A 26,337-nucleotide genomic window follows, 5' to 3' on the forward strand; every position below is an offset into this window, starting at 1 on the left:
TCTTTCACAAAGCGTAAAGTTTGTACCGCTTCTTAACTGCGGCCAGTTTGAGAATAATTGGATTTTTCTTAAAGCACATTTGTATATTTACAAAGATACTTTAATGTTATATTACTCTGATCATTATCCGGCTTTGGAAATCCCAAACAAATCACCTCCATTGTGTAATATATAGTGTGCCATGTTGTGTAGTACATTGTGTGCTCAGAGCTGCATACATAGAAATTTTAAGCCATGCGATAATCAAGTGAGAATGTTTTTGACCCCACTGCTGTAAGCAAGGCAGAAAAAGGATGAATCGATACAAATAAGCTACAGTGGTATTAGTTAAACTTTTATACAGTGTGTGGACATTTTCAGATATACTTGATCTTAACGCAGTGATGAACAGATCACTTGCACCACATCCACGTAACAATAAGTGAGCAGTAACTGTACTCGTTTTTTGTCTTTGTTTCAGGAACACATGATCCTCTGTCGCTTCGCAGACCAGACGGCTGTCCAGCTTCCGCCAGACAGGAGACTCATTGGTGCTGTTTGCAATCTTCTCTTTAGACCTGAGCTATTATTTATGTTCAGTCCTTTATTAGTTTTTTAGGCTAAACATTCTTAGCAGTATCTGGTAACTGCTGCACATAGAGACACAGCATCGAGTATCATTATCAAAACTAATTTAAAATCAAATCATCAGTATTTGCTGGGACCACACTTTGCCTTTGAAACAGCTCCAATGTTCCTGAATATTTTTTTCTACATTACTTTGTTCAAATTATTTTGGAGGATGTTGCCGTCATTGCGCTGCTGCAGAATGAATATGTAAACTAGCTGGAACCAGTCTGACGCCTCCATGATGATACTGACTGATGACGTCCAGTGTGATGGACACAGGCACAACAACACGTTCCTTTTCATTGTAATATCCTTTGACATACTTTCTTCGTACGCTTACACTGTTCGGTAGCCGCCCTGCTGCGGGTTCCTTAAAAAGTCTAGACTTTCAAGATGTGAGAAACATGTTAGAGTAGAGATTTGTACAGAGTGACAAAACAGCTGCGGCGAACAGCTGCTAGATCAGTGTTGTCAGATTCAGAGGGAAATGTTTTGTCAGAAACCTCCAGGCCCCTGCTGAAGCTTCACTCTACAGGGTTTCATTATGTTGAGGACTCTCTTCGCCCTGATAGCTCTCCAGTTTATCAAAGCTTCCGAGAAGGCTCCCCAAAGTCTCGTCAGCGTGAAGCCTTTTCATATGTACCTGACACCACCTGTCACACTAGTTTCTTCTCTATATCAGTTAACAGGGCTCAACCTCTCCCACTAACATTTTCTAACTATGTGTGATCTCGTCTCTTGAGCTTGCTGGTAAGACTTCGCCCGTCAAAGCAACACGGCGGAGCAAAGCTCACGTGTAGTGTGTCTGCCACCTGCTTCCACACACTGCTAAATTACATTTGAAGTTTGTGTTTTTAAGGAAATCCTAACAGATGAGGCAGGATAATCCATGTATATGAATTACTGTCTTCTGACACACAATATTGAAAATATGCAGAAATGGTATATAAAGCAGTACAGCTTTAGAGCAATAAAGACCTTAATGATGGGGGATTTGCTGATTTTCGCCTGACATGTAATAAGTTATAAGAAGAACCAACATACAGCCTTCATATAGTGTTGAGCCTCTATGTGTTGCCAGAAGTACAGGATGTTTGATTCTCTAGTTAGAGGCATTGAACATCATTGGTCCCCAAATAAGTCTTGTGGTGGTTGGATGGTGGCAGTGGAGAACACTGTGTCACACATCTATGGATGTTTAATCAGGTTGAGATCTGGTCTGATAAGTCAATCAGACCAGCAGGAGGGATCACCGATGTGTGAGCATAAGGATGAAGTCACATCCTTATGCTCACACATCGGTGATCCCTCCTGCTTCCTGGATGGAGACATTTGATCCTGGAGGAATCAAATGTCTTTATGCAAATGTTTCCTCAAAAACATAAAGAGACTCTTGTGTCAAAGTAAAAGAGCCAATCTGTTATGTTTTTCTAAGCAAGTGGTTTTTATTGCCTAAATTTTAAGTGAGTAGTTACCTAATTAGCAACGCAGTCATAATAACACAAATGGAGTGTAAAAGTCTGTTTAGAGTCCAGTAGAATCCAGTCTGTGGCGTGAGCGGTGAAATGATTCATGCCACCACCAATGCATTAATGTTTAAATGCAGACTTTTACCATTTAAAATGGGAAATCTTCACTTTGTGTACTTAATTTCTTTTTTTCTGTGCGTGTTTATGTTCATATAAATAACATTAAGGGAGGAACATTTGTGTGAAAAAAAAATCAAACTAATAGATTAAGTGTTGCTTTTGACAAACTGTTGTGAAACTGTGTGGGGTCATCGCTCACACACAAAACTCTGACTGTGCCCACAGAAAAGTTTCTGTCCTGTTAGGGGCAGCAAGTTGGAACGAAGTTGCCAAAGTTCTTGCTGCAGTGTGCAGTGAACTTACAACCGTATTGCCTTTGAAAAAGTTGCTCCTAAGACAGGAACCATACCTGCCACCACTTGCAGTCAATTGCCATCTTTCGGTGCATAGAGGCGGCAATAAGACGAAGACAGTCTATTATTAGTTTGCATTAGAATCGGGTCAAATTGCCACTGTGATATACTCCTGAAAATGTGCAGTCTATATAGACATAAATTCATATTAGTCTCTTACATTCAGAACCTCAGAGGTGTGAAACAGGAAATTCAGAAATGTCACAGGTGCTCAGCAACCTTGCTTTTATTAGAGCAATACAAAATACAGTCATTCTGCAACCCGGTGAGTCGAGTCCTGTATTGCAAAGAGACATCACAGATGAGCTGTGCTTATCACATTGATTGCAGCATGTAGGCAGTCTCTATACATTTATAAATTAGACAGCAATTGGTCACCAAATGTGAAAGATTCAGTGCAACGACTGATTCTTTTTTCCCACCCAGTTGCAGGGAGGTTGCCTGCCTGGTTTTCCTCTACTGTGGCTGATCCATCTGGGAGATGAGATAAAATGACATGTTTCAGTCAGTGTGTGGACTGAGGGGGCAGCGTTAATATCTAGTATAGCATAAATAAAAAGATTTTAAATATTGTTTTTTACACATTAGTCACTTTAGGTAAAAGTATTTTTTAGTGTCTGATTATAGAACAATAATAATAATATTTAGATCCTTTTTTTTTTCTTCTGCAGGTAAACAGTGTATGGGCTTGGTAGACTTGGATCGGTCATGGGCAGCAGAGACTCATGGGTATTCGGTTCAAGTAATGACTATGGAGCCCGAAAGCTGCTCACCAAAGAACAACATGCTGGTGGGAAGGCCGCTGCAGAAGAGAGGACTGGAAGTCACCGCTGGCCGACTGGAAGAGGCAGTGCATAATTAGCGCTCGATTCTCTGGAGTACAGCAGAGCGTCTTTAGCATTGTAAGGGTTTGATAAACTATCCGGCTTCTGGCTGTATCACGAGTGTTTTTTCAACCACCCTCAACAATTTACTTTATTTTTTTTTTTTTACAAGCTCAGCCTTAACTGCAGAAAATACATGTTTATTATTTCTGTACTGTCAAAGGTCATCTTTTAAAGTTTCTTTCAGGCTAAACGTTAAAGCAACCATGCCATTCCCGGGAGTTACACACTTTAGTTGATCATCTGCTCAAGCTTCTCCCCAACTGCAATGCTATGTTTTTGTCTTTGCCTAAACTGCGTGACTCAAGCTGTCAGCGCACACAGACGCAGCAGGACTTGGCACACCCATATTGTGAATGAAGTATGACATACGTCCTCATGGTGTTTTCACAAATAGTCTGTTTACAGCCTTCTGGGATAGCGCTCAGTAGTCAGCTACTTCTGATTAACACAAGAAATTCAGTGCTAACAGCTCGTGTGCATTTAAAGACGAGGTGAGGAATCGCCTCGCTGTCGTCTCACCTACGTTTCTTCTGTTTGTTGTTTTCTTTTTTCTTGCGAGAGACAGTCAGAGGTGGATTTAAACTCGAGTCACATCGGGTAATATACAGTGTGGCATTTGTCATGGTTCTACAGAGGAACCTGATTATTCCTCATAAAAAAGCAATGCGGGTATGGTATGCATTCTGGAATACTTTCAGCAGTAATGAATATTTTATGAAGCTGGTGAAAAGGTCAGCGCGCTTGATTAGACGCACGGTGTTCAGTGCCTCGTAACTGGAAATCACACAGCGCGCTCCGTATTTCCAGTCCCGGTAACTGTAGTCACAGTGAGGCACCTTAAGCTTTCAGTCTTGCATCTGAAACTATTCGTGTGTTTCTCTGGGAAAAAAAGAAGAAAAAAATCCAGTGTTGTCACCTTTGACAGTCTGATGCAGCTGCTTGAGAAATCTGGGGAGGTAGCCAAGGAGCCAGTTTTTCCCACTCCCACTGAAGGGATAGATGTGAGAGAGATGCAGGCCTCGCAGACGTCAGGCTCATCTGAATTCAGTCAGCAGAGTCAATCTATCCCGAGGTAAATGGCCACAGACACAGCTCCTTCCAAGGATCGGAATTATTTCAGAAGTCTACTCCCTGTTCATGCTTGTGGCGCCGCAAGTGCACATTACAGAAATTCATATACATACAAAAGAGGGGAACAGTGGCACTACTTAAAGTGTGCATCGGAAGGAGAATGCAGAGGGTGAAGGCAGTTGGCTTAGAGTAAACATCAGAACAGTAACAGTGGATTCTTTGCTTAGATAAAACAGATGAGCTGTTATTGGCTCATTTTCATCTAAATGCAGAGACACTCTTTTCTAATGATTCACCTCCTGAAACCTTTCTGCGAATGCATTGCAGAGTCGCTCACATATTTAGCTTAATGCATTTTTTATTTGCGTAATTAGAGGGCTGACCTCGATACAAAAGTCAACTACATGCGAGTTTCTCCAATGTAAAATAACCTGTGACTACACAGATGTTGTATGCATAGTTTATTGCTATTTAATCGGAGGTGTTTTCTTTATGTAGTTGCTAATAATGAGATTTAGAGCATAATTTTATACTTAAATTGGGATCTGAAATTTTAACCATTGGATGATGATTTTTTTTTTTTTTTTTTTTTTTTTTGGGGGGGGGGGGGCGACGACAAAATCCTCTTCCAGGAAATGCTAACTTCACCTTATTAGTTAATTAAAAATTCAGCTCATTTCTTGCGTTTTTGCCAACAGTTTTCCATTTCATTATGCTGCAGAGTTTGTGGCTGGTTGCCCACAACAGCTCACTGCTCCATATTTGGGTACACTCTCTGTTGGTGTCAATTATCCTCTTGGACAAACACTGACCTTGTTTATGTGTCTTGGGTTAACACAGCAGCCACTCATAACGAGTCCATGTGAAAGAGGTACAAAGGGATTTTTCCTACATCCTCTGTGATCTTAAATATCTCACTCTCTCTTTTATATTTTACCTGTGTGAACTATAAAATGTATTTCAGTTGACTTGCATAATTTTCTAATAAACAGCACTGAGTTTAATTATTGGTGTCCACAGTACTGGCAGTTAATTATGTATAGTATTTCCTTTTTGGTCGCCTGGTAGGGCTCAGCTGCTGTTATTTTGCACACCCTAATAATCCTGTAATGTATTCTCTTGTGCTTCCCGTGCTACTTGTCACATTGTCACCCAGGATTTCCATGCTTGCTTTCAGGTTCAGCATTTATTTTCTACTTTGTATCTGCCGTGGCACAGCCTGTTTAAAACGCAACAATGACTCACTCTCCCCAGGAGCTTGTTTAAAGACCGAGTTCACCCAAATCACACAGATAGATGTCTTTTTTTTCTTTGGGGGGGTGTTCAGATACCCTTGACAGTTGCAGTAAATTAAGATTAGTCGGTCGCTTTAATATAATTTCTGGAATATGTTGACGGCTAGAGTTTTTTTTTTGTTCAGTGATTTTAAACAAACAACGAAATTAGGTAAATCTTTACTTTAAAGGATGCTGATTGCTGTGAAGTGCCCTGCTTGGTTTGCACCATTCGTAGCATGTTGTCCATATAGTGCAGCGGTCCCCAACCCCCGGGCCATGGACCGGTACTGCTCCGTTAGTCGTTTGGTACCAGGCTGCGAGAGTGGAGGCTCGAGAGTGAAACTGATGGTTCTCAGGGTTTTTAACTTTATTTTTTTTTTTTATCGTTAACTCTGTTTCCCTGGGTCTTTTCCCGTGTGCTACGAATAAGTCTTTTTTGGTACTGGTACTGGTTTTATTAAAGGCTGGTCTGTGAAAATATTGTCGGACATAAAGCGGTCCGTTGCACAAAAAAGGTTGGGGACCGCTGTTATAGTTGGAGATTCATTCCTCTTGAAATGAACAACTGCGTCTTAGATCCAAATCTGGAGCTCTGGAGCTACAATACTGTGCAAAAGTATTGAGTCAACTCTCATTTCTTTATGTTTTGCTAGGAAAGTGGGAAATGGGGCAGGGACTTATTGAAACATGCAAAAAGGGAAGGGAAAAATATATACAATTCTTACAACTTTGAAAGTCGATATTTGGTATGACCGGCTTTATTCTTCAACACAGTCTGAACTCTCTCAGTGAATCTTATAATTTCTTTAAGTCGTCTTCAGGAGTAGTTCTCAAGGTTTCTTGAAAGACATTCAAAGCTGTTATTGGATGTTGGCTGCCTTTTTGTTCTGATTTCTGTCAAGATGATCCCAGAGTGATTCAGTCGAGGTCTGGGCTCTGGGGAGGCCAATCTATAACTGATCATGTTTCATTGTGTGTGTTTTTTTTTTTCTATCCAGGTATACTTTTACTGCTTTGATGGTGTGTTTGGGATCATTATCATGCTTAAAAATGAAGCTCTTGTCAATCAGACGCTTTCCAGATGATGTTCGTGGTGGATCAAAATTTGACCGTTCCCACGTGTTCATAATTCCATCAGTTTTGACAAGATCTCCCACACCACTGGCTGAAACGCAGCTCCAGACCATGGTGGAGCCGCCGTTGTGTTTTACAGATGCCTGCAGACACTCACTGTTGTACCTCTCCTGACCTCCTGCATACATATTGATACTGATTTGAGCCATAAATTTCAAATTTGGATCCATCACTCCATAAATCCTGTTGTCACTGATTTCTAGTCCAGTTCTTGTGTAATTTGGCATACTTCAGCCTTTTCTTCCCGTTTCCCTTCCTAAAGAATGACTTCTTGGCAGCCACCTTTCCACTGAGACTATTTCTGATGAGGGTTCAGTGAACTTTAAATGGATCAGATACATCCTTGTTTAATGTGTGGATGATTAATAAGTCAGCGTTAAACAACTGAAAAACAAGTAAAAACAAAAACATTCCTCTGAAAGTTGTCAAGTACAAGGACTGGACTGAAATGTCTGAAGATAAACATTGAAAGAAAGCCTGGAGAGCTGTTGTATAAGATCACTTCAAAATATTACAAGACACTCTGGCCTCTTGGAAGCAAAATATAAAGAAATGAGGGGTGGCCTAAGACCTTTGCACAGTAATGGAACGCAACACATAACTTCTAAATTTGGCTGAGCACCACATCTGGTAAAATGTTCATTAAAAATAATCCCACACATCCTGAGTATACTCCTGCTAACAAACACAGATGTGCTGCGCAAGTGACCCTTTAAAATCCACACAGTGTCTCAGTTTTCCACAACATATGAATATTACCGGTAATGAGACGTGGCCCTTGCGATCGGCATAAGCCATTGGTCATATTTAAATGCAATGATAACACAAGGAATCACGTTCTTACAGTCAGGTCAATACTGTGATTGATAGTCTAATTATACACAAACCGGGACACCGGCCTTTCTGCGACCAGCTGAGGTCAGACCTGGGTGCCACCACAGATTCATTACTCAGTCAGTGAAGGCGAAGGGTTGCATGAATCAAAAGCGACTCTGAACTACTAGCAGTAATCACATGAACCTTCCCGTCATTCATCGCGTGCTCCAGAAACCTGCTAGGCCAACCGGGTACTCCCTCTGGTTGGTTTACTGACAGAAAGCTGTCACATCAGGAAATGAGGCAGCCTTCATCATTCTGCACCCAAACAGGAAGCGCATTTCAGGAGACAATTTGAATGTGGAGTGCCGCTTAGGAATCAGACAGGTGATGAGGTCTAACAGGATCCTCGTGTGAAAGAATAGAAAGACAGCAATTACGCATGCGCAGTGTCGTCCAGAAAAGCTTTTTGGCTTGTTGAGAAAACAGAAACAGTCGGTAGTTGTAAGCGATTTTGATTAAATGCATCCACTTGTGTTTGTTTACAAAAATTATACATATTAAGGTTGTTTTTTTTAATAAGTATTTCCACCTGTTGAGTGCGCGTGCGCCTCAAACTTTAACAAACCACTGATTTTCTATTTTGCGCAGCTTTCTTTTTATACTCTCAGTAATTTTCACTGCTTTGTCTTTGCTGCGTGAGCAACATCTACCTGGGTGGCCAACAATACACCTGCGTGTCTCAGCAGGTTCATTAAGGCATTTTCCACAGCGTGTAACGGAGCCACACGTGGAGCCTCTTCTTTCTCGTTAAGGTTCCGCAACTGAGTGGCTGCACACCACGGCTCCGTTGAGACTGCAGCGAGCGAAGGTCAGACTGCAGTGGGTGCTGTTGGTTGAGAGCCCGCTGCCTGAACTTGTGAGGGGAGGAAAGAAGAGAGAGGGGGTGGATGGGTGGGTAAGGGGCGGCTGTGCGCGCTCTTCCCGGCAGAGTGCGTCCCGCTACACACACGCGCGCGCGCACACTCATCGGAGTCACTCTGCTTCCAGGCATCGGGCTGCCTTCTCTCCTCCTGAATATCTCAGATGAACAGTCTGAAGGACGCCGCCAGACCTCTCCTGCCCGCGCACCTCCAGGAGGAAACAAACTGTGTGTTTGTTGTTGTTGTGTCGCTGTTTACTCCACAGTTTCCTACCCGGTGATTCTGGATTTACGGAGAATTGGAAACAGCTTGGGCGCGTAACTCCCGAAAATCATGGAATTATGGATAAAGTTGATGTTGCTGTGCAGCTGCAGCTTTGGAGCAAGTGCAGACTTCGATGGCAGGTAGGGTCACGCAGGCTGAGAAACGAAGGCTTTTTGTGCGATAAAGCTGATTTTGATAAAGAACCCGAATGTGATTCATCCATTTACGAGCTGATTGTGTGAAAACTGTGCCTTCGCTTCGAGGCGACACTTTGGTTGCGAGCTGCTGTGGATTATTTGAAGCTCTCCAAAACTGAAAACATGTTGCTCCCGTGAAAGTGAGTGTCGAATCTTATCAAGCGTCTTCGCTTTATTTATTTATTTATTTTTTTTAATTTCACGATCACAACTTTTATTTTCATTCAACAATGAATCCAAGTGCACCCCAAAGCGTCTTGTGCTTTTGCGCCTCTGAGCTTGGATTCTTTTGTAGCACAAGCGCTGCAAAAAAAAAAAAAATTTAAATCACATCTCGACAAGCGATTCTCGTCTTGTGCAGACGTCAGGCTGATTATAAAGTGATGTGACAGCACATTGCCCGGCGATCATGTTCAAACACGAATCCCACGAAGTGTGTGAAGACGTGCCAGACCCCAAAGAATGCACGTGTCCGAGATTTCCATCTGCCTATAGGTGAATCTGAGTTTAGCGTGAGGGATAGTGGCTGTTTCTTCTTCTTCTTTTAGAAAAAAACAGCCACGCATATTGAGTTGTAATGGGTCTAACCCTTTGAACCACAGTAATTCCACCAGTCAGGATACTTATTTGCTCCTTGTCTCTGATCATTTATTAGAGAGGATCTTAACCGTGTGAAGAAGAGAAAAAATCATTTTCCATCTCTTATTTTTTTGTCATATTGAGATAGATTTCTGGAGCTCAAGTAAAAAAGCTGGACTGAAGTCCGTCCAAATGGTGAGAGTTACACAAACAAAGTGCTACTGCCAAATTTCCTACATCTCCAGCAGAGAATGCTGCCAAGTACTTTATTTTTCCTCATGTATCTCTGTCAGCCAGGCTGAGCTCCAAAGCCGAATCCTCTCCCGTGTTCAGCGTTTGTTCAAATAAATGAAAAACTTTGAAGCTTATTGGAGGTAATTGTTACTGAAACAGTATGCATGCATTTCAGAAGGCTCTGTCAGACTAACTGCCATTCCACCTGCTTGTTAATAGATTTTGACATTTGAAGTGTAGCCGTTTTTCTCTCTCTCCTTCCCCCTCCTGAGCTCTTTCAATTCACTTTTCGTCTATGTTCAAAAAGTATTGAGAGAAAAAAAGCAATTTGGAGTATCAAAGGTTTCTGCAAGGCTAAAAGGGTGTCTGTGTGCGAGACAGAATAAAAGAGAGGACAGAGAATAATGCAGAGTGGTAGATTTCAGTATTTGCCACCACATATAATATTTTTATTTAGGAGATTTTTCTTCTTTCAATCACTATGGCTAATGTCTGTTTGACATGTTATGGTCTGATGAGATGTGGAGGGCCTTTTCTTTAGCTCACATATTTCCTTGGTGTAATAATCATTTACTTTAACCTAGCAGCAGCATATTGTACATTATTAACATCCCTGCTGATGGAGTGGCTCGTCACCATGGCCATAATTTGCCGATTTTTATGGGTATAAACTCTGGCCTGAGTCCCCGCTTCAATATTAATTCATTGAGACAATATCCCCGAGACCGAACGCAAGCAAAACAGCCATTTATTACCTAGTCTTCCTTACTTATTACCTTTTAGAGAGCGTTCCTAACAGGCTTATCCATCTAGTCCTGAAGGGTCCTTCACGGGCATCATTGGCAAAATAAATTTGGTCTCCTGTAGCTACGCGTAATGTGTTTACCCGCCTTTCTATCTCTAAAAACTGTTTTTATTGCCACTTTTCTATTCTGCACACTCGGGAACATGTCATACAGCAGTGGAGAGTGCCGAAGCGAAAGGCAAAACATACAAAAGAGGATATACTTCCCCAGTGACATCACTAAACTGTGAAGTCTCACGCAGCACATACCAGACCTACTCAGTAATAATCCAAAGGCATGGACTGGTGCCAGGTTATGTTGGTATTGTAACATCAGACGCACATTCAGGCTTCCACGGTTTGAAAATAAGTGTGAAAACATTGGTGGATTCACCCTGTATCAGGAGCTCAGCAGGTTTCTCAGTGTTTGCTGCTGTACATGTCAATGAACATGAAAAAGAGTGGGGCGTTGTCTTTATTGCGTTCTAGCGAAATGATAAAAAGAGTCCTCTTGCTACATTTTGTATGAAAGAAACCTGGATTAAACTAATGCCGTCACACCTAACATGACATGTGAGAAATTAAAAAGCTAGCAGTAAGAGAATACAGCTGATGCAGACTTTCTGTTATTACTCATATGACTGCTCCACCTGGTATTTAATCTTCTTGTCATTTTCTTGAAGCAAACAGGACAGCGTGGGAGTGGAAAAAAACTTTGTATTGGAATAAGTGCTCCACGGGCAGTGAAACCCTTACAGATTGCTACCATTTGTCTCGATAATTATAAGAAATGAAAAAAAGGTTTCGTTATATATAACTCAGGTATATGGACCAATCGATGTACAAAAACATAAGAGAATAGAAAATAGTTCCAGCAAGGTTAAGCTCCGAGGTTTTCTGTTGGCAGAGTCTGCAGCACAGTAGACCGTGTGAACAGCCAGTTGTACAGTGTAACGCAGTTTAACATTGATAAATACATAAGTATATATTGTTAACCAGCAAAGAGAAGTCTTTGACCGTTTGACATCACTTGCAGCAGATAAAATAATCTGTTAAGCACTTTTTTCTTTTTTGCCGAAGAGTGTTTGCAGTCTTTGAGCTTGTTTCTGTGCATCCTTACAGAATTCACTGTAACAAAAGTGCTAAATGAAGTCCGCGTTAATGATGAAAGAAAAAGAGTGAACTCTATCACATTTTAAGATTGAGATAGATATTTGTAATTTTAAGGTAAATCAATGCTTTCTTACTATAAGCCTCAGTCACCTAATCACACACACATTCCTGCAGCTGTTTTTTCTGTGCCTAAGGTACGGTGGCCTTGAGAGGTCAAACGCACTGCAACTTAAAAAAATACCAGCAAATAGAAAAATACTTCAAAAGCACACAAAACACAATTGAAGTTGAATAAAAACACAAAGAAGCCAGTTGCCCTGCGACAGACTGGCGACCTGTCCAGGGTGTACCCCGTCTCTTGCCCTATGGTAGCTGGCATAGGCTCCAGCCCCTCCCCCGCGACCCTGACTTGGATAAGCAGAAGAGTGTGAATGAAAAGCTCACAACAGAGGATACGTGAGCTTTGGGAAGACAATAATGGAAAACTAATAATAACAAGGATACATCCAAAATATTATCATGTGATCAGAACACACATAACCTTCATCTTTTTCTCCCTCACAACACAGAAGAGTCCTCTGTTTCTTTTAAGCACGTCTCAGTGCTTTGCATCACATTTTCTCCAAAATCACTTCCTTTATTATTTGTGTGCTTTTGCAGCATTTTTCTTAAATTCACTGGTGTTTTCTAAAGTTGGAGTCGATCCCTAAGGGCCACCGTACTCAGCACTTTTTGATTTTCACACTCACACCTCCTCGACACACATCGGGGGCAGCTGTGGCTTCAGTACTTTGCCCAAGTTAGACAAGTCAGGGATCAAACCACCAACCATTTAACTGGTAGATGACCCTGTCTACCATCTAATCCACAACCACCCCACCCTCTTGTAAACAGCATCATTAAAGGTGGTAGAGTTTGATTTTTTTTTTCTCAGCCACACAGTGAATACTGTTCATTAGGCTTTTAATGGCAGATGGATAAACCGACTAATTGCTCATTCTAAATATAAATCTTTGCCTCAGATATGAGTAAATGATGCCGCTGATAGGTTGGGCTGAAGCGGTTAATTAAGACAGCAGACTCCTTTTGACTCCACAAAGTCCTGCTTTCATCTGAGCTCGGCAGGTTCGAGCAAGTCTCTAACGCTGATGAAGAATTCAACATCTGTGGTTGTTTGTGATAAAAATCCAGTCAGAAATCCTGCATTGCATACTTTAGGGGTCACGGATGGATGATAGCTTGATTAGATTATCATCGCTATGAATGCAGACCATGTAAGTTCATGGACCTGGATTATTCACGCTCCGTATTGCTCCTCTGTGAGCCATAGACTGACTCAGCTCTTCGCTGTCAGGAAAAGGATAGTGGCCAGCTATGAATCCATTTGTAAAACAATGGAAGAAGGATGGTGTCATCACAGTGGATATCAACCTGTCATGTTCTGAGGGAACAACCTTGTCTTATACTCTGTACTTGAGAAGAGTTGTCACACAGCATGCATGAAGGGTAATAATTATCTGCTTGAGTTCCTTCAAGGCTTAGTGCAATTTGGGATCATTATTCAGGGCTTCAGGGTAATAAATGCAGGTATTATGCTCACGTCCATTTGATATGCCAGCTTTTCATTCGGTAGAATAAGGCAGAGGACAAGATACATATGAGAAAAAAAGGTCTCCTCTATTGTGCAGTGTTACTGTAGTTCCCATTGTTGATTGTGGTAAGTCATAATTTGCCACCCATGAATGTTTCAAAAAGTTCAAATGTGACATTGTCGTGGTGTTGCGATGATTAAACAGGGTGCTGATGAACTGCATTAAACCCTCAGTTTCAAGTTCAGATTGTGTAGAATTGCACAACTGCTGTAGAGTAAATTCATAGATTAGTGAAAACACGAAATATGTTATACTAATTCATATACATATACTGTATCAGTGTGTAGGAAGAAAACATTCGAAGGGAGATGGTTAATTTAATAATCCTCAACCTGTTGCATCTCAGCAGATTCTTGTATCATTGCTCCAACTGCACTGAACAAACAGCCCACCATCCTCGTAGGAGTTAATACTCATAATGCACTTTTGTTCATCATTTCCTTTTTCTTTTTTCTTGTGCGTGTGTGGTTGCATCATCTATCTGCTGTTTGCATAATGTTAATTTCACATTTCATTGACCTCTATCTCCTTTGGATATCCACACACAGAAATGAATAGTGCTTCAGCTAATGATTGTCTACATTATTTATCTGTTTCTTGATTAAATATTTTGGTCAAAATGTCAGAAAAATATGAGGGGGGTTGCAGCGGCTTTTTAATTTATTTTGTTAAACCAACATTCCACAACAGAAATATATTCACTGTCAGACAGGAATTAGAGAAAACCATTAAATGTCCACTTCTCTTGGCTCTTTTGCTTATGGAAAATTGAATCCCATCCATTATAAAAATGCTCTTCCAGTCATCTGCTGTAATTGATTATTCAATACCAGAGAAAGCAAGGAGACTCCAGCCAGTGTTTGCAGTTGAAACAATCAGTCGCGTGCACCATATAAATTAAGAAGTCTGCCAGTCATTTCCCCACATCTTCTCTCTGTTATCTGGCTGCATTTTATTACTGACTTTCTCATCCTGCTCCTTAAAAAACATTAACAAAAACAAAAGAAAAACGCTACAGGCCTATTTCCAAATTTTAACTTATTTATAAAATTTTTGAAAATGTCACCAACTTCCAGTTGCTCCACCTATTTTTTTTTTTCATTAACACTTGTGGGTCTTTGTGCAATACATACAAGAGGAATCTCTAAAATGTTGATCCATGAACCTGTTCACTTTCACAAATCAGGTAAAATGCAGTTTTGAGACATAATTACATAAGAAATAGTCATTTGTGAAATGAGACTTCCTAAACATCAGTTAATTTACATGAAAAACAAATGTCGTTATATTTACCTTTATCTCTAAAAAAAATATTGTCCTCTAAGGTTCCTAAATTACAGAAACATTAATTCAACACAGCAGCATGCGGTAAATGGACTGGTTCTTACATAGCACTTTTCTACTCTACTTAAGTGCTCTATACAACATGTCTCATTCACCCATCCACACACATATTATAAAACCCTTTTTTCTAGATCACAGTGCTTTCTATCTAACAGTCACACCACTCTACTAATCTACTGTATAGATTAGTGGTATAGATTCATTTAATCATGGACATTAAATTTAACCTTTTTTCAGATTTTGAAAAATTCCAACCATACAGGGTTTAGAATCAAACATGTTTTAGTAGCAGCTGTTGTGTTTTTTCTTTTTAAAGACAGAGACAAATGTTAACAGTTTTCTAGTGTTTTCAAGCTCATTCTGGGTCAGTGGACTTTTGTATGAGAGGAAGAATACACTGAGAATCTAAATATGATATTATACATACTTTAATAAATAAGATATCACACAGGAGTTGTGAAAAGTTTGTAAAATCTGCAATCTCTTGAAATAAGTAGGATAAATGCTGCACAATGTAATATTTTAACAGTAAAAATGAAGCTCAAGCAGAGACTGATACAAGGTTAGAAGAGCTTCATTTGGGAAAAGGTGTCTCCCTTTGAAAAATAAATCAACATATTCAGATTATTTCTTCATTAATTTGTCAAAAACCTCTTAAAATTCAGATATTCATCAACATCAACCACCCAAAATTTTTGTAAATTTTACCCTCTCGACAACCCTACCATGTATTTGGATACATTAATTGGGTTCTCGGTCCATCTATCCACTTTGTTCTGTTTATCCATTTCGGGGTCACAGGGGGGAACCTATCCCAGCTGCCATAGGGCAAGAGGGGGGTACAACCTGGACAGATTGCCAGTCTGTCACAGGGATAACACAGTGAACCAGGAAATAATTCACACTCACATTCATACCTGTGTGCAGTTTATTTGGTTTCTGCTTGGTTAAAATACGTTTGTTTGAATAATATTTAACAATAGTTTATTGCATTTAAACCAGGTGTCCTAGTTTATAATATTTTGGAGACTCTAGAGTTTTATTTTTATTTTATGAAACTAGGTTAGTTAACAAAATAATTGATATATAAATGGAAGAGGAGTGGTCCTAATATTGTGATCCCTGTGGGACTCCATATTTCATAGTTTTACTTTGCCATCCATCCATCCATCCATCCATCCATCTTCATCCGCTTTATCCGAGGCCGGGTCGCGGGGGCAGCAGCCTAAGCAAAGAGGCCCAGACCTCCCTCTCCCCAGCCACCTCCTCCAGCTTATCCGGGGGAACACCAAGGCATTCCCAGGCCAGCCGAGAGATATAATCTCTCCAGCGTGTCCTGGGTCTGCCCCGGGGCCTCCTCCCGGTGGGACATGCCTGGAACACCTCACCCAGGAGGCGCCCAGGGGGCATCCTTGTCAGATGCCCGAACCACCTCAGCTGGCTCCTTTCAATGTGGAGCAGCAGCGGCTCTACTCTGAGCCCCTCCCGGATGGCCGAACTTCTCACCCTATCTCTAAGGGAGAGGCCAGCCACCCTTCGGAGGAAGCTCATTTCTGCCGCTTGTATCCGCGATCTCGTTCTTTCGGTCACTACCCACAGCTCGTGGCCATAGGTGAGGGTAGGGACGTAGATCGACCGGTAAATTGAGAGCTTCGCTTTTACACTCAGCTCCCTCTTCACCACGACGGACCGGTGCAGCGTCTGCATTACTGCAGCTGCAGCCCCAATCCGTCTGTCGATCTCCGGCTCTTGAACTCCTCCACTTGGGGCAGGAACTCATCCCCGACCCGGAGTGGGCACTCCACCCTTTTCTGGCTGAGAACCATGGCCTCAGATTTGGAGGTGCTGATCCTCATTCCCGCTGCTTCACACTCGGCTGCGAACCATTCCAGTGCGAGCTGGAGGCCCTCACCCGATGAAGCCAACAGAACCACATCATCCGCAAAAATCAGAGATGAGATTCTGAGGCCACCAAAGCGAAAGCCCTCCGCCACTTGGCTGCGCCTAGAAATCCTGTCCATAAAAATTATGAACAGAACCGGAGACAAAGGGCAGCCCTGGCGGAGCCCATCACCCACCGGGAACGAGTCAGACTTATTGCCGGCAATGCGAACCAAGCTCTTGCAACGGTTGTATAGGGATCGAATGGCCCGTAGCAATGGGCCAGACACCCCATACTCCCGCAACACCTCCCACAGGACACCCCGAGGGACACGGTCGAATGCCTTCTCCAAGTCCACAAAACACATGTAGACTGGTTGGGCAAACTCCCATGCACCCTCAAGTATCCTTGAGAGGATGAAGAGCTGGTCCAGTGTTCCGCGACCAGGACGAAAACCGCATTGTTCCTCCTGTATCCGAGGTTCAACTAGCGGACGAACTCTCCTTTCCAGCACCCTGGCATAGACTTTCCCAGGGAGGCTGAGGAGTGTGATCCCCCTGTAGTTGGAACACACCCTCCAGTCCCCCTTCTTAAAGATGGGGACCACCACCCCGGTCTGCCAGTCCAGGGGTACTGCCCCTGATCTCCACGCAACATTGCAGAGGCGTGTCAACCAGGACAGCCCTACAACGTCCAGAGCCTTCAGGAACTCGGGGCGGACCTCATCAACACCAGGGGCTCTGCCACCAAGGAGTTGTTTAACTGCCTCAGTGACCTCGCCCCCGGAAATTGGCAGGTCATTCCCCTCATCCCCAGACTCTGCTTCCTCCTCGGAAGACGTGTCAGTGGGATTAACTTGGTGTTCGCTCGCTCTGCGGTAGAGTATCACTTCCTGTTCCTGAGTAGCTTATTTGCTTAGCAATTTAATTAACAACTTTTAAATACATTCTTCTTTCATAGTATAATCTTCACGTGCTTCATCCGAAGCACACTTTCTGTGTACTCACTACCTAATTTATAGCCAAAGTATTCACTCACTGTCTCTGTACTGTTTCGCTAGCTTAGCTTAGCTCATAGCCGACTCGTTAGCACCATGGCTACTTCACCTGTCCCTCCTGCACTTTCTTGCTCATTGTGTCAGATGTTTAGTTACTCCTCGGCCTCCTTTAGCAGTAATGATATCTGTAACAAATGTAGCATATTTGCAGCTCTGGAGGCCAGGATTACTGAATTGGAGACTCGGCTTCGCACCCTTCATTCACCCGTAGCTAGCCAGGCCCCTGTAGCTGGTGCAGCCGAAGATAGCGTAGGCCCCGCTAGCTGTTCCCCGGCAGACCCCAAGCAGCTGGGGAAAGAGGGCGGCTGGGTCACGGTGAGGAGGAAGCATAGTCCTAAACAGAAGCCCCAGGTACACCACCAACCCGTTCATGTGTCTAACCGTTTTTCCCCACTCGGTGACACACCCGCCGGGGGTCAAACTCTGGTAATTGGTGATTCTGTTCTCAGACATGTGAAGCTAGAGACACCGGCAACCATAGTCAATTGTCTTCCAGGGGCCAGAGCAGGCGACATTGAAGGAAATTTAAAACTGCTGGCTAAGGGTAAACGTAAATTCAGTAAAATCATAATTCACGTTGGCAGTAATGACACCCGGTTACGCCAATCGGAGGTCACTAAAATCAATATTGAATCGATGTGCAACTTTGCTAAAACAATGTCGGACTCTGTAGTTTTCTCTGGTCCCCTCCCCAATCAGACCAGGAGTGACATGTTTAGCCGCATGTTCTCCTTAAATTGCTGGCTGTCTGAGTGGTGTCCCAGAAACGATGTGGGCTTCATAGATAATTGGCAAACCTTCTGGAGGAAACCTGGTCTTGTTAGGAGAGACGGCATCCATCCCACTTTGGATGGAGCAGCTCTCATTTCTAGAAATATGGACAAATTTATTAAACCTCCCAAAATATGACTATCCAGAGTTGGGACCAGGAAGCAGAGTTGCAGTCTTACACGCCTCTCTGCAGCTTCTCTCCTCCTGCTACCCCCCCAAAAACCCATCTCCATAGAGACTGTGTCAGCTTCCAAAAAGACAAAAAACAAACTAAAAACCAGCAACAAACAACTTAAATATAAACAATTACAAAGAAAGAACAGTACAGTATCCACATCTGAACCAAAGAGTAAAACAGTGAAATGTGGATTATTAAATATTAGGTCTCTCTCCTCCAAGTCTCTGTTAGTACATGACTTAATAATTGATCAACAAATTGATTTACTCTGCCTTACAGAAACCTGGTTGCAGCAGGATGATTATGTTAGTTTAAATGAATCAACACCCCCGAGTCATTCTAACTACCAGAAACCTCGAAGCACAGGCCGAGGGGGCGGTGTGGCAGCAATTTTTCACACCAGCCTATTAATTAATGAAAGACCAAGACAGACTTTTAATTCATTTGAAAGCCTGATGCTTAACATTGTCCACCCCAGCTGTGAAACTCAGAAACCAGTCTTACTTGTTATCATCTATCGTCCACCTGGGCCTTACACAGAGTTTCTGTCTGATTTCTCAGACTTTATATCTAATTTAGTTCTGAGCTCAAATAAAATAATTATTGTGGGTGATTTTAACATCCATGTAGATGCTAAAAATGACAGCCTCAACATGGCATTTAGTCTGTTATTAGACTCAATTGGCTTCTCTCAAAATGTAAAAGAACCCACCCACCACTTTAATCACACTCTAGATCTTGTTTTAACATATGGCATAGAAACTGAACATTTAACAGTGTTTCCTGAAAACCCTCTCCTGTCTGATCATTTCCTGATAACATTTACATTTACAATAATTGATTACACAGCGGTGGAGAGTAGATTTTATCAAAGTAGATGTCTTTCCGAAAGCGCTGTAACTAAGTTTAAGAATATAATCCACCCACTGTTATCATCTTCAATGCCCTGTACCAACACAGAGCAGAGCAGCTATCTGAACGCTACCCCAACAGAGGTCGATTGTCTTGTTAATAATTTCACCTCCTCACTACGTACGACTCTGGATACTGTAGCTCCAGTGAAAACTAAGGTCTCTAATCAGAAGTACCTGACTCCGTGGTATAATTCTCAAACACGTACCCTAAAGCAGATGACTCGTAATCTGGAGAGGAAATGGCGTGTCACAAATTTAGAGGATCATCATTTAGCCTGGAGAAATAGTTTGCTGCTTTATAAGAAAGCCCTCCGCAAAGCCTGAACATCTTACTATTCATCACTGATTGAAGAAAATAAGAACAACCCCAGGTTTCTCTTCAGCACTGTAGCCAGGCTGACAAACAGTCAGAGCTCTGTTGAGCCAACCATCCCTTTAACGTTAACTAGTAATGACTTCATGAACTTCTTCACAAATAAAATTTTTATCATTAGAGAAAAAATTACCAGTAATCATCCCACAGATGTAATATTATCTACAGCTACTCTTAGTACCATTGATGTTAAGTTAGACTCTTTTTCTCCAATTGATCTTTCTGAGTTAACTTCAATAATTACTTCCTCCAAACCATCAACGTGTCTTTTAGACCCCATTCCTACAAAACTGCTCAAAGAAGTCCTGCCATTGATTAATTCTTCGATCTTAAATATGATCAACCTATCTCTAATAATCGGCTATGTACCACAGGCCTTCAAGCTGGCTGTGGTTAAACCTTTACTCAAAAACCCATCTCTAGACCCAGCAGTCTTAGCTAATTATAGGCCAATCTCCAACCTTCCTTTCACATCAAAAATCCTTGAAAGAGTAGTTGTCAAACAGCTAACAGATCATCTGCAGAGGAATGGTTTATTTGAAGAGTTTCAGTCAGGTTTCAGAGCTCATCACAGCACAGAAACAGCTTTAGTGAAGGTTACAAATGATCTTCTTATGGCCTCTGACAGTGGACTCATCTCTGTGCTTGTCCTGCTAGACCTCAGTGCAGCGTTCGATACTGTTGACCATAATATCCTATTAGAGCGATTAGAACATGCTGTAGGTATTACAGGTACTGCACTGCAGTGGTTTGTATCATATCTATCTAATAGACTCCAATTTGTGCATGTAAATGGAGAGTCCTCTTCACACACTGAGGTTAATTATGGAGTTCCACAGGGTTCAGTGCTAAGACCAATTCTGTTTACATTATACATGCTTCCCTTAGGCAGCATCATTAGAAGACATAGCATACATTTTCACTGCTATGCAGATGACACCCAGCTCTATCTGTCCATGAAGCCAGATAACACACACCAATTAGTTAAACTGCAGGAATGTCTTAAAGACATAAAGACCTGGATGGCCGCTAACTTTCTGCTTCTTAATTCAGATAAAACTGAGGTTATTGTACTCGGCCCTGAAAATCTTAGAAATATGGTATCTAACCAGATTCATACTCTGGATGGCATTACCTTGGCCTCCAGTAACGCTGTGAGGAACCTTGGAGTCATTTTTGACCAGGACATGTCCTTCAACGCACATATTAAACAAATATGTAAGACTGCTTTCTTCCATTTGCGCAACATCTCTAAAATTAGAAATATCCTGTCTCAGAGTGACGCTGAAAAACTAGTTCATGCATTTATTACTTCCAGGCTGGACTACTGTAATTCATTATTATCAGGATGTCCAAAAAACTCACTGAAAAGCCTTCAGCTAATCCAAAATGCTGCAGCAAGAGTACTGACAGGGACTAGAAGGAGAGAGCATATTTCTCCTGTTTTGGCTTCCCTTCATTGGCTTCCTGTTAAGTCCAGAATTGAATTCAAAATCCTGCTCCTCACATACAAGGTCTTAAATAATCAGGCCCCATCTTATCTTAATGACCTTGTAGTACCATATCACCCTATTCGAGCACTTCGCTCTCGCTCTGCAGGCCTACTTGTTGTTCCTAGAGTATTTAAAAGTAGAATGGGAGGCAGAGCCTTCAGTTTTCAGGCCCCTCTTCTGTGGAACCAGCTTCCAGTTTGGATTCGGGAGACAGAAACTATCTCTACTTTTAAGATTAGGCTTAAAACTTTCCTTTTTGCTAAAGCATATAGTTAGGGCTGGACCAGGTGACCCTGAATCCTCCCTTAGTTATGCTGCAATAGACGTAGGCTGCCGGGGGATTCCCAAGATGCATTGAGTTTTTCCTTTCCAGTCACCTTTCTCACTCACTATGTATTAATAGACCTCTCTGCATTGAATCATATCTGTTATTAACCTCTGTCTCTCTTCCACAGCATGTCTTTTATCCTGTCTTCCTTCTCTCACCCCAACCGGTCGCAGCAGATGGCCGCCCCTCCCTGAGCCTGGTTCTGCCGGAGGTTTCTTCCTGTTAAAAGGGAGTTTTTCCTTCCCACTGTCGCCAAAGTGCTTGCTCATAGGGGGTCATATGATTGTTGGGTTTTTCTCTGTATCTATGAAGCGCCTTGAGGCGACTTTTGTTGTGATTTGGCGCTATATAAATAAAATTGAATTGAATTGAATTGAATTAAGGAGGTCCTCAAAGTATTCCTTCCACCGCCTGACAATTTTCTCAGTCGACGTCAGCAGCGCTCCGACAGCACTATACACAGTGCAGGTAGAGCACCGCTTTCCCCTCCTGAGACGCCTGACGGTTTGCCAGAATCTCTTCGAGGCAGTCCGAAAGTCTTTTTCCATGGCCTCTCCGAACTCCTCCCACACCTGAGTTTTTGCTTCCCTGTGCCCTAAGGCACAGGGAACAAACCCTCTCATCCACCGGGAAAAACCCCAACATACCGGCAGCAAGCCGAGGGGATATTAGAATACCCACCCCAGCCCGCCGCCTCTCACCAGGGGCAACTCCAGACTGAGACAGAGTCCAGCCCCTCTCCAGGAGACTGGTTCCAGAGCCCAAGCCATGCGTAGAGGTGAGCCCGACTATATCTAGCCGGTACCTCTCAACCTCACGCACTAAGTCAGGCTCCTTCCCCACCAGAGAGGTGACATTCCATGTCCCTATTGCCAGTCTTGGCAGCCGGGGGTCAGTCCGCCAGGGTCTCCGCTCCTGGCCGCCACCCGGCACACAATGCACCCGACCCCTATGGCGCCTCCTGCGGGTGGTGGGCCTGCGGGAGGATGGGCCCATGTCTCCTCTTCGGGCTGTGCCCGGCCGGGCCCCATGGACTAAGGCCCGGCCACCAGACGCTCGCCCTCGGGCACCCTCCCCGGGCCTGGCTCCAGGGCGGGGCCCCGGTAACCCTATCCCGGGCAGGGTAAACTGTTCCCTCGATGTTCTTTTCATAAGGGTCTTCTGAATCGCTCTTTGTCTGGTCCCTCACCCAGGACCAATTTGCCATGGGAGACCCTACCAGGGGGCAAAAGCCCCCAGACAACATAGCCCCTGGGATCCCTGGGACACACAAACCCCTCCACCACGATAAGGTAGCGATTCAAGGAGGAGTTTTACTTTGCATATTGCATATTTCATATAGAGTTTTTCCTTTCTACTGATCATCACCAAAATCTGCCTGTACTGCACACTGGCATTGCCCATTCTTCTCTATGGATCCGAGACCTGGGTCGTCAACAAGCACGACGTCATCAAGCTCGTGGTCTTCCAAATGCACTGTTTGCGTCATATTCTCTGAGTGGCCCTTGTGACTGTTTCAGCAACAGCGCAATGCGTAGTCAATATCACCAGAAGCCCTCAATGGAAGAGCTGATCCAGAAGTGACGACTGCAGTGGTTTGACCACGTCTGCCGCATGAGGAACCATCGCCTGCCATATCGCCTTCTGCTGCAGTAGCACCCTGCCCACTGCAGAATCAAGTGTGACGCGCACAAGAAGATTTGGATCAAGCAAATTGAAGACGATCTTAAACGGTGACGTCTAAACCTTGAGCAAGCAAAGGCCAAGGCCAGAGTCCGCAAGGCCTGGAAGTGCATCGTTGACCAAGATGGAAACCCTACGGCACCCACAGAGACGTATTGGCTTTGCCAACTGCCAGCTTGTGAGAAAAGAAGAAAGAAAGATAAAAAGTCTGAAGTCTCGGAAATATTTTGCAATGGATATGAAATCAAACACTTTTAAAAAACCAAGGAAGAATGTGCCAGTTTTATCAATAGATCATTGTGGGGTTTTTTGGTTTTGTTCAAGAACAGAGATACAAGTGCTTCTGTTTTTTTCTAAAGCCATATTGTGGTGGTATTCAATCTGTTATACATGTACACATATATATTGTTTTGTCACCATTGACAATCTTTGTATCTCAGGTACAATTTTACTATGAATACCATCCATATCCACTGTATGGGAACTTTTCATGCTTGTGATGATTTTAAAGATGTATTTTCATCAGCTGGTGTCAAGAAGAAAGACTTTAATTTCCTTGAAGATTTATTTACAAGTAGGGCTGGGCCATATCATACCGTTCACGGTAATACCGGTATAATGTTGGGCAACGACAAGAAAATGAAATATCGAGATAGAATATGGGTAAAACGCGCAGGCGCAGTGCCTTTGTTTTCATACGCACATAGCCAAAAGGGCACGGCGGCGACGGAGAATGAGAAGGGCGAAAGCAGATCATTGAATGAAACGGATGAACCAGAATTGGTTTGTAAAAATGCTGCAACTTCAGTGGTGTGGAACTGGTTTAGTTTTCGTCCGTGTTTTTTGGAAAATACGGCACATTTAAAATCAATCCTTTGATTTTTCTGAAAATCGACAGTGTCCCTTATAATCCCGTGTGCCTTATGTTTGAATTCTGGTTGTGTTTACTGACCTCGAAATGATTTTATGTCGTACACGGTGCTCGAAAATCTGTCAAATGTTTCAGTACGACTTTGACAGTCGTACTGAAACGACTGTCAATCCATCAAGCCGCACCGCTTGATGGATTGTCGGAGCATTACGGCTACCGTAGGCAGGAGCCTCGCGGAGTGATACGTACTGTGCTTCAACATAATATTACCGTATTGCGTGTGTATAACTTCTTTTTAAGTTTTGTGGATATTATACATGGTTATGCTGAGGATACCCATATGGAAAAGAAATAGTAAAAACTTATATGTGATTACTCATGAAAGTGGCCACTTTCATGAGTAAATCATATAAGGCTTACATGATTTACTCATGAAAGTGGCCACTTTCTCATTACTTTCATACATTGTTTTAGTAAGTATCCAAAACATACAAGTTTCATTATATAATTTTTCAAGGGATCTTATATCTGTTTTCACTCTTATATGCTTTTCATACAAGTTTCACACAAGACAGATACAAACTTTATAAGATTTATATATATCTTTTCCATATGGGTATGTCGGCCAGTTTTCACTGGAAATGCTTTTTGGTTAAACTGTCAGCAAGGAATTTGCATTTGCACTGTTAAATTTTTATATAACTTTAATGCACAAAAAAACAGCTGCTTGTTTAAGTGAAAATACATTGATGGGTTTTTTTTTGCACTAATAAAATTGTGGAGTTGTAAAGTATTTTGTCTAGTGTCAATTATATCGTTATCGCAAATTTTCAAATCTATATCGTGATAAATATTTTTGGTCATATCGCCCTGCTCTATTTACAAGTGTTGCCCTCAGGAGGATTAATAGCTTGAGAAAGATTTTCTCCTATGGAGATAAAATAGTCAAAACTGTTTGGGAGATTTTCAGTGTTTAAATAATTTCTGGCATTTTGCTCGACTCTGGTGTGAAGGAGCACATTTATTTTTGTGATCCCAGCTGAGGACTTCAAGCACCTTCCAGCATCACTTTTGATCACAGTGTGAAGATATAATAAGCTCAGTATAATGTGTTAGCTTACTCGTATGTGTGTCTGTTTATTTTTGTTTTAATTTATTTCTTTGTTTCCATCTCTTACATTTTTAAAATAGTGTATGTAAAGTATGTTCTTTTAAAAAAATCAGTTTTAAAATACCCATAGTTCGCTGTTTTTGTTCTGATTTCCTCCATCATGTCTCATGATCATTTCAGATATGATAGAGATTATAGAGTCAGTTATCTCATCAATTACAGTGTTACATGAAGCATGCGAATCTTTTTGTAACTAAAGTCTGAATCCCACATTTTAGCGTGAGGACATTTTTAACAGTTTTTTTCAGTAGTATTTAGCTTTTTCACTTTTATTTTTAGGTCTAACTTGTCAATCTTTTAAAAAAAGATCAGTGAAGAGTAGCAGAGGAACATGTTGTGCAATATTTGAGAGGATTACACCAGAGTCAATACAAGCATTGTGAATATTTGTGACGATATTACTGATGGTTGACTTACTAAATTCAGTTTCTTTAGTAGGGAAAAGGGATGAAGAATATTTTAGGATTTATATTTAACTGTGTGCCAATATTAAAATCTCAAGAATAAAACAACTTTCCTTTATGTAATGTAAGAGTTCAACCAGTTTCATGTTAAAAATGTGCAAATACTACTGCTATTAGTTTTTTTTTCTCCAATTATTACATTGATCTTGATAAATAAAGCACATGAATAGCCATCACTGATGTCACATAAGTCAGTTATATAGGTATATAGGCAGACCAGCTGCTTCTCACGGATGTCAAAGCAATGCTCTTCAAATACTTGCAACATATATCATAAAGGTCCATAAAAAGTTTGATATGATAGGTCCAGTGTCTGTTTTTGTTAC

At 42.0% G+C, this 26,337-nt stretch overlaps 2 protein-coding genes across 6 annotated transcripts in view; both read left to right on the plus strand.

The window, feature by feature from the left end:
* Positions 1–5,513, plus strand: part of gstcd (glutathione S-transferase, C-terminal domain containing) — a 50,463-nt gene extending 44,950 nt beyond the window's left edge. Inside the window, exons 10-11 of one of the 3 annotated variants that reach the window (XR_014800523.1) lie at positions 461–530; positions 3,223–3,274. Coding sequence is in view for 2 of the 3 variants with exons in the window: in XM_084931515.1 (XP_084787641.1) it covers positions 461–530; positions 3,223–3,413 (261 nt within the window). In the remaining variant the exon portion in view is untranslated. Of the gene's footprint in view, positions 1–460; positions 555–3,222 lie in introns of those variants that run through there. The other 2 variants (XM_084931515.1, XM_084931516.1) reach the window with 2 other exon arrangements.
* A 2,963-nt stretch (positions 5,514–8,476) lies between these two features.
* The window catches only part of npnta (nephronectin a), a 63,390-nt gene continuing 45,529 nt past the window's right edge, over positions 8,477–26,337 (plus strand). The window contains exon 1 of one of the 3 annotated variants that reach the window (XM_084931521.1): positions 8,477–9,063. In XM_084931521.1, coding sequence (XP_084787647.1) covers positions 8,993–9,063 — 71 coding nt within the window. In that variant the 5' untranslated portion in view covers positions 8,477–8,992. The remainder of the gene's footprint in view (positions 9,064–26,337) is intronic. The other 2 variants (XM_084931519.1, XM_084931520.1) reach the window with 2 other exon arrangements.

Source organism: Perissodus microlepis, chromosome 6 (genome assembly GCF_051167445.1).
Source record: "Perissodus microlepis isolate ML-2025 ecotype Zambia chromosome 6, ASM5116744v1, whole genome shotgun sequence".
Classification (NCBI taxonomy): Eukaryota; Metazoa; Chordata; class Actinopteri; order Cichliformes; family Cichlidae; genus Perissodus; species Perissodus microlepis.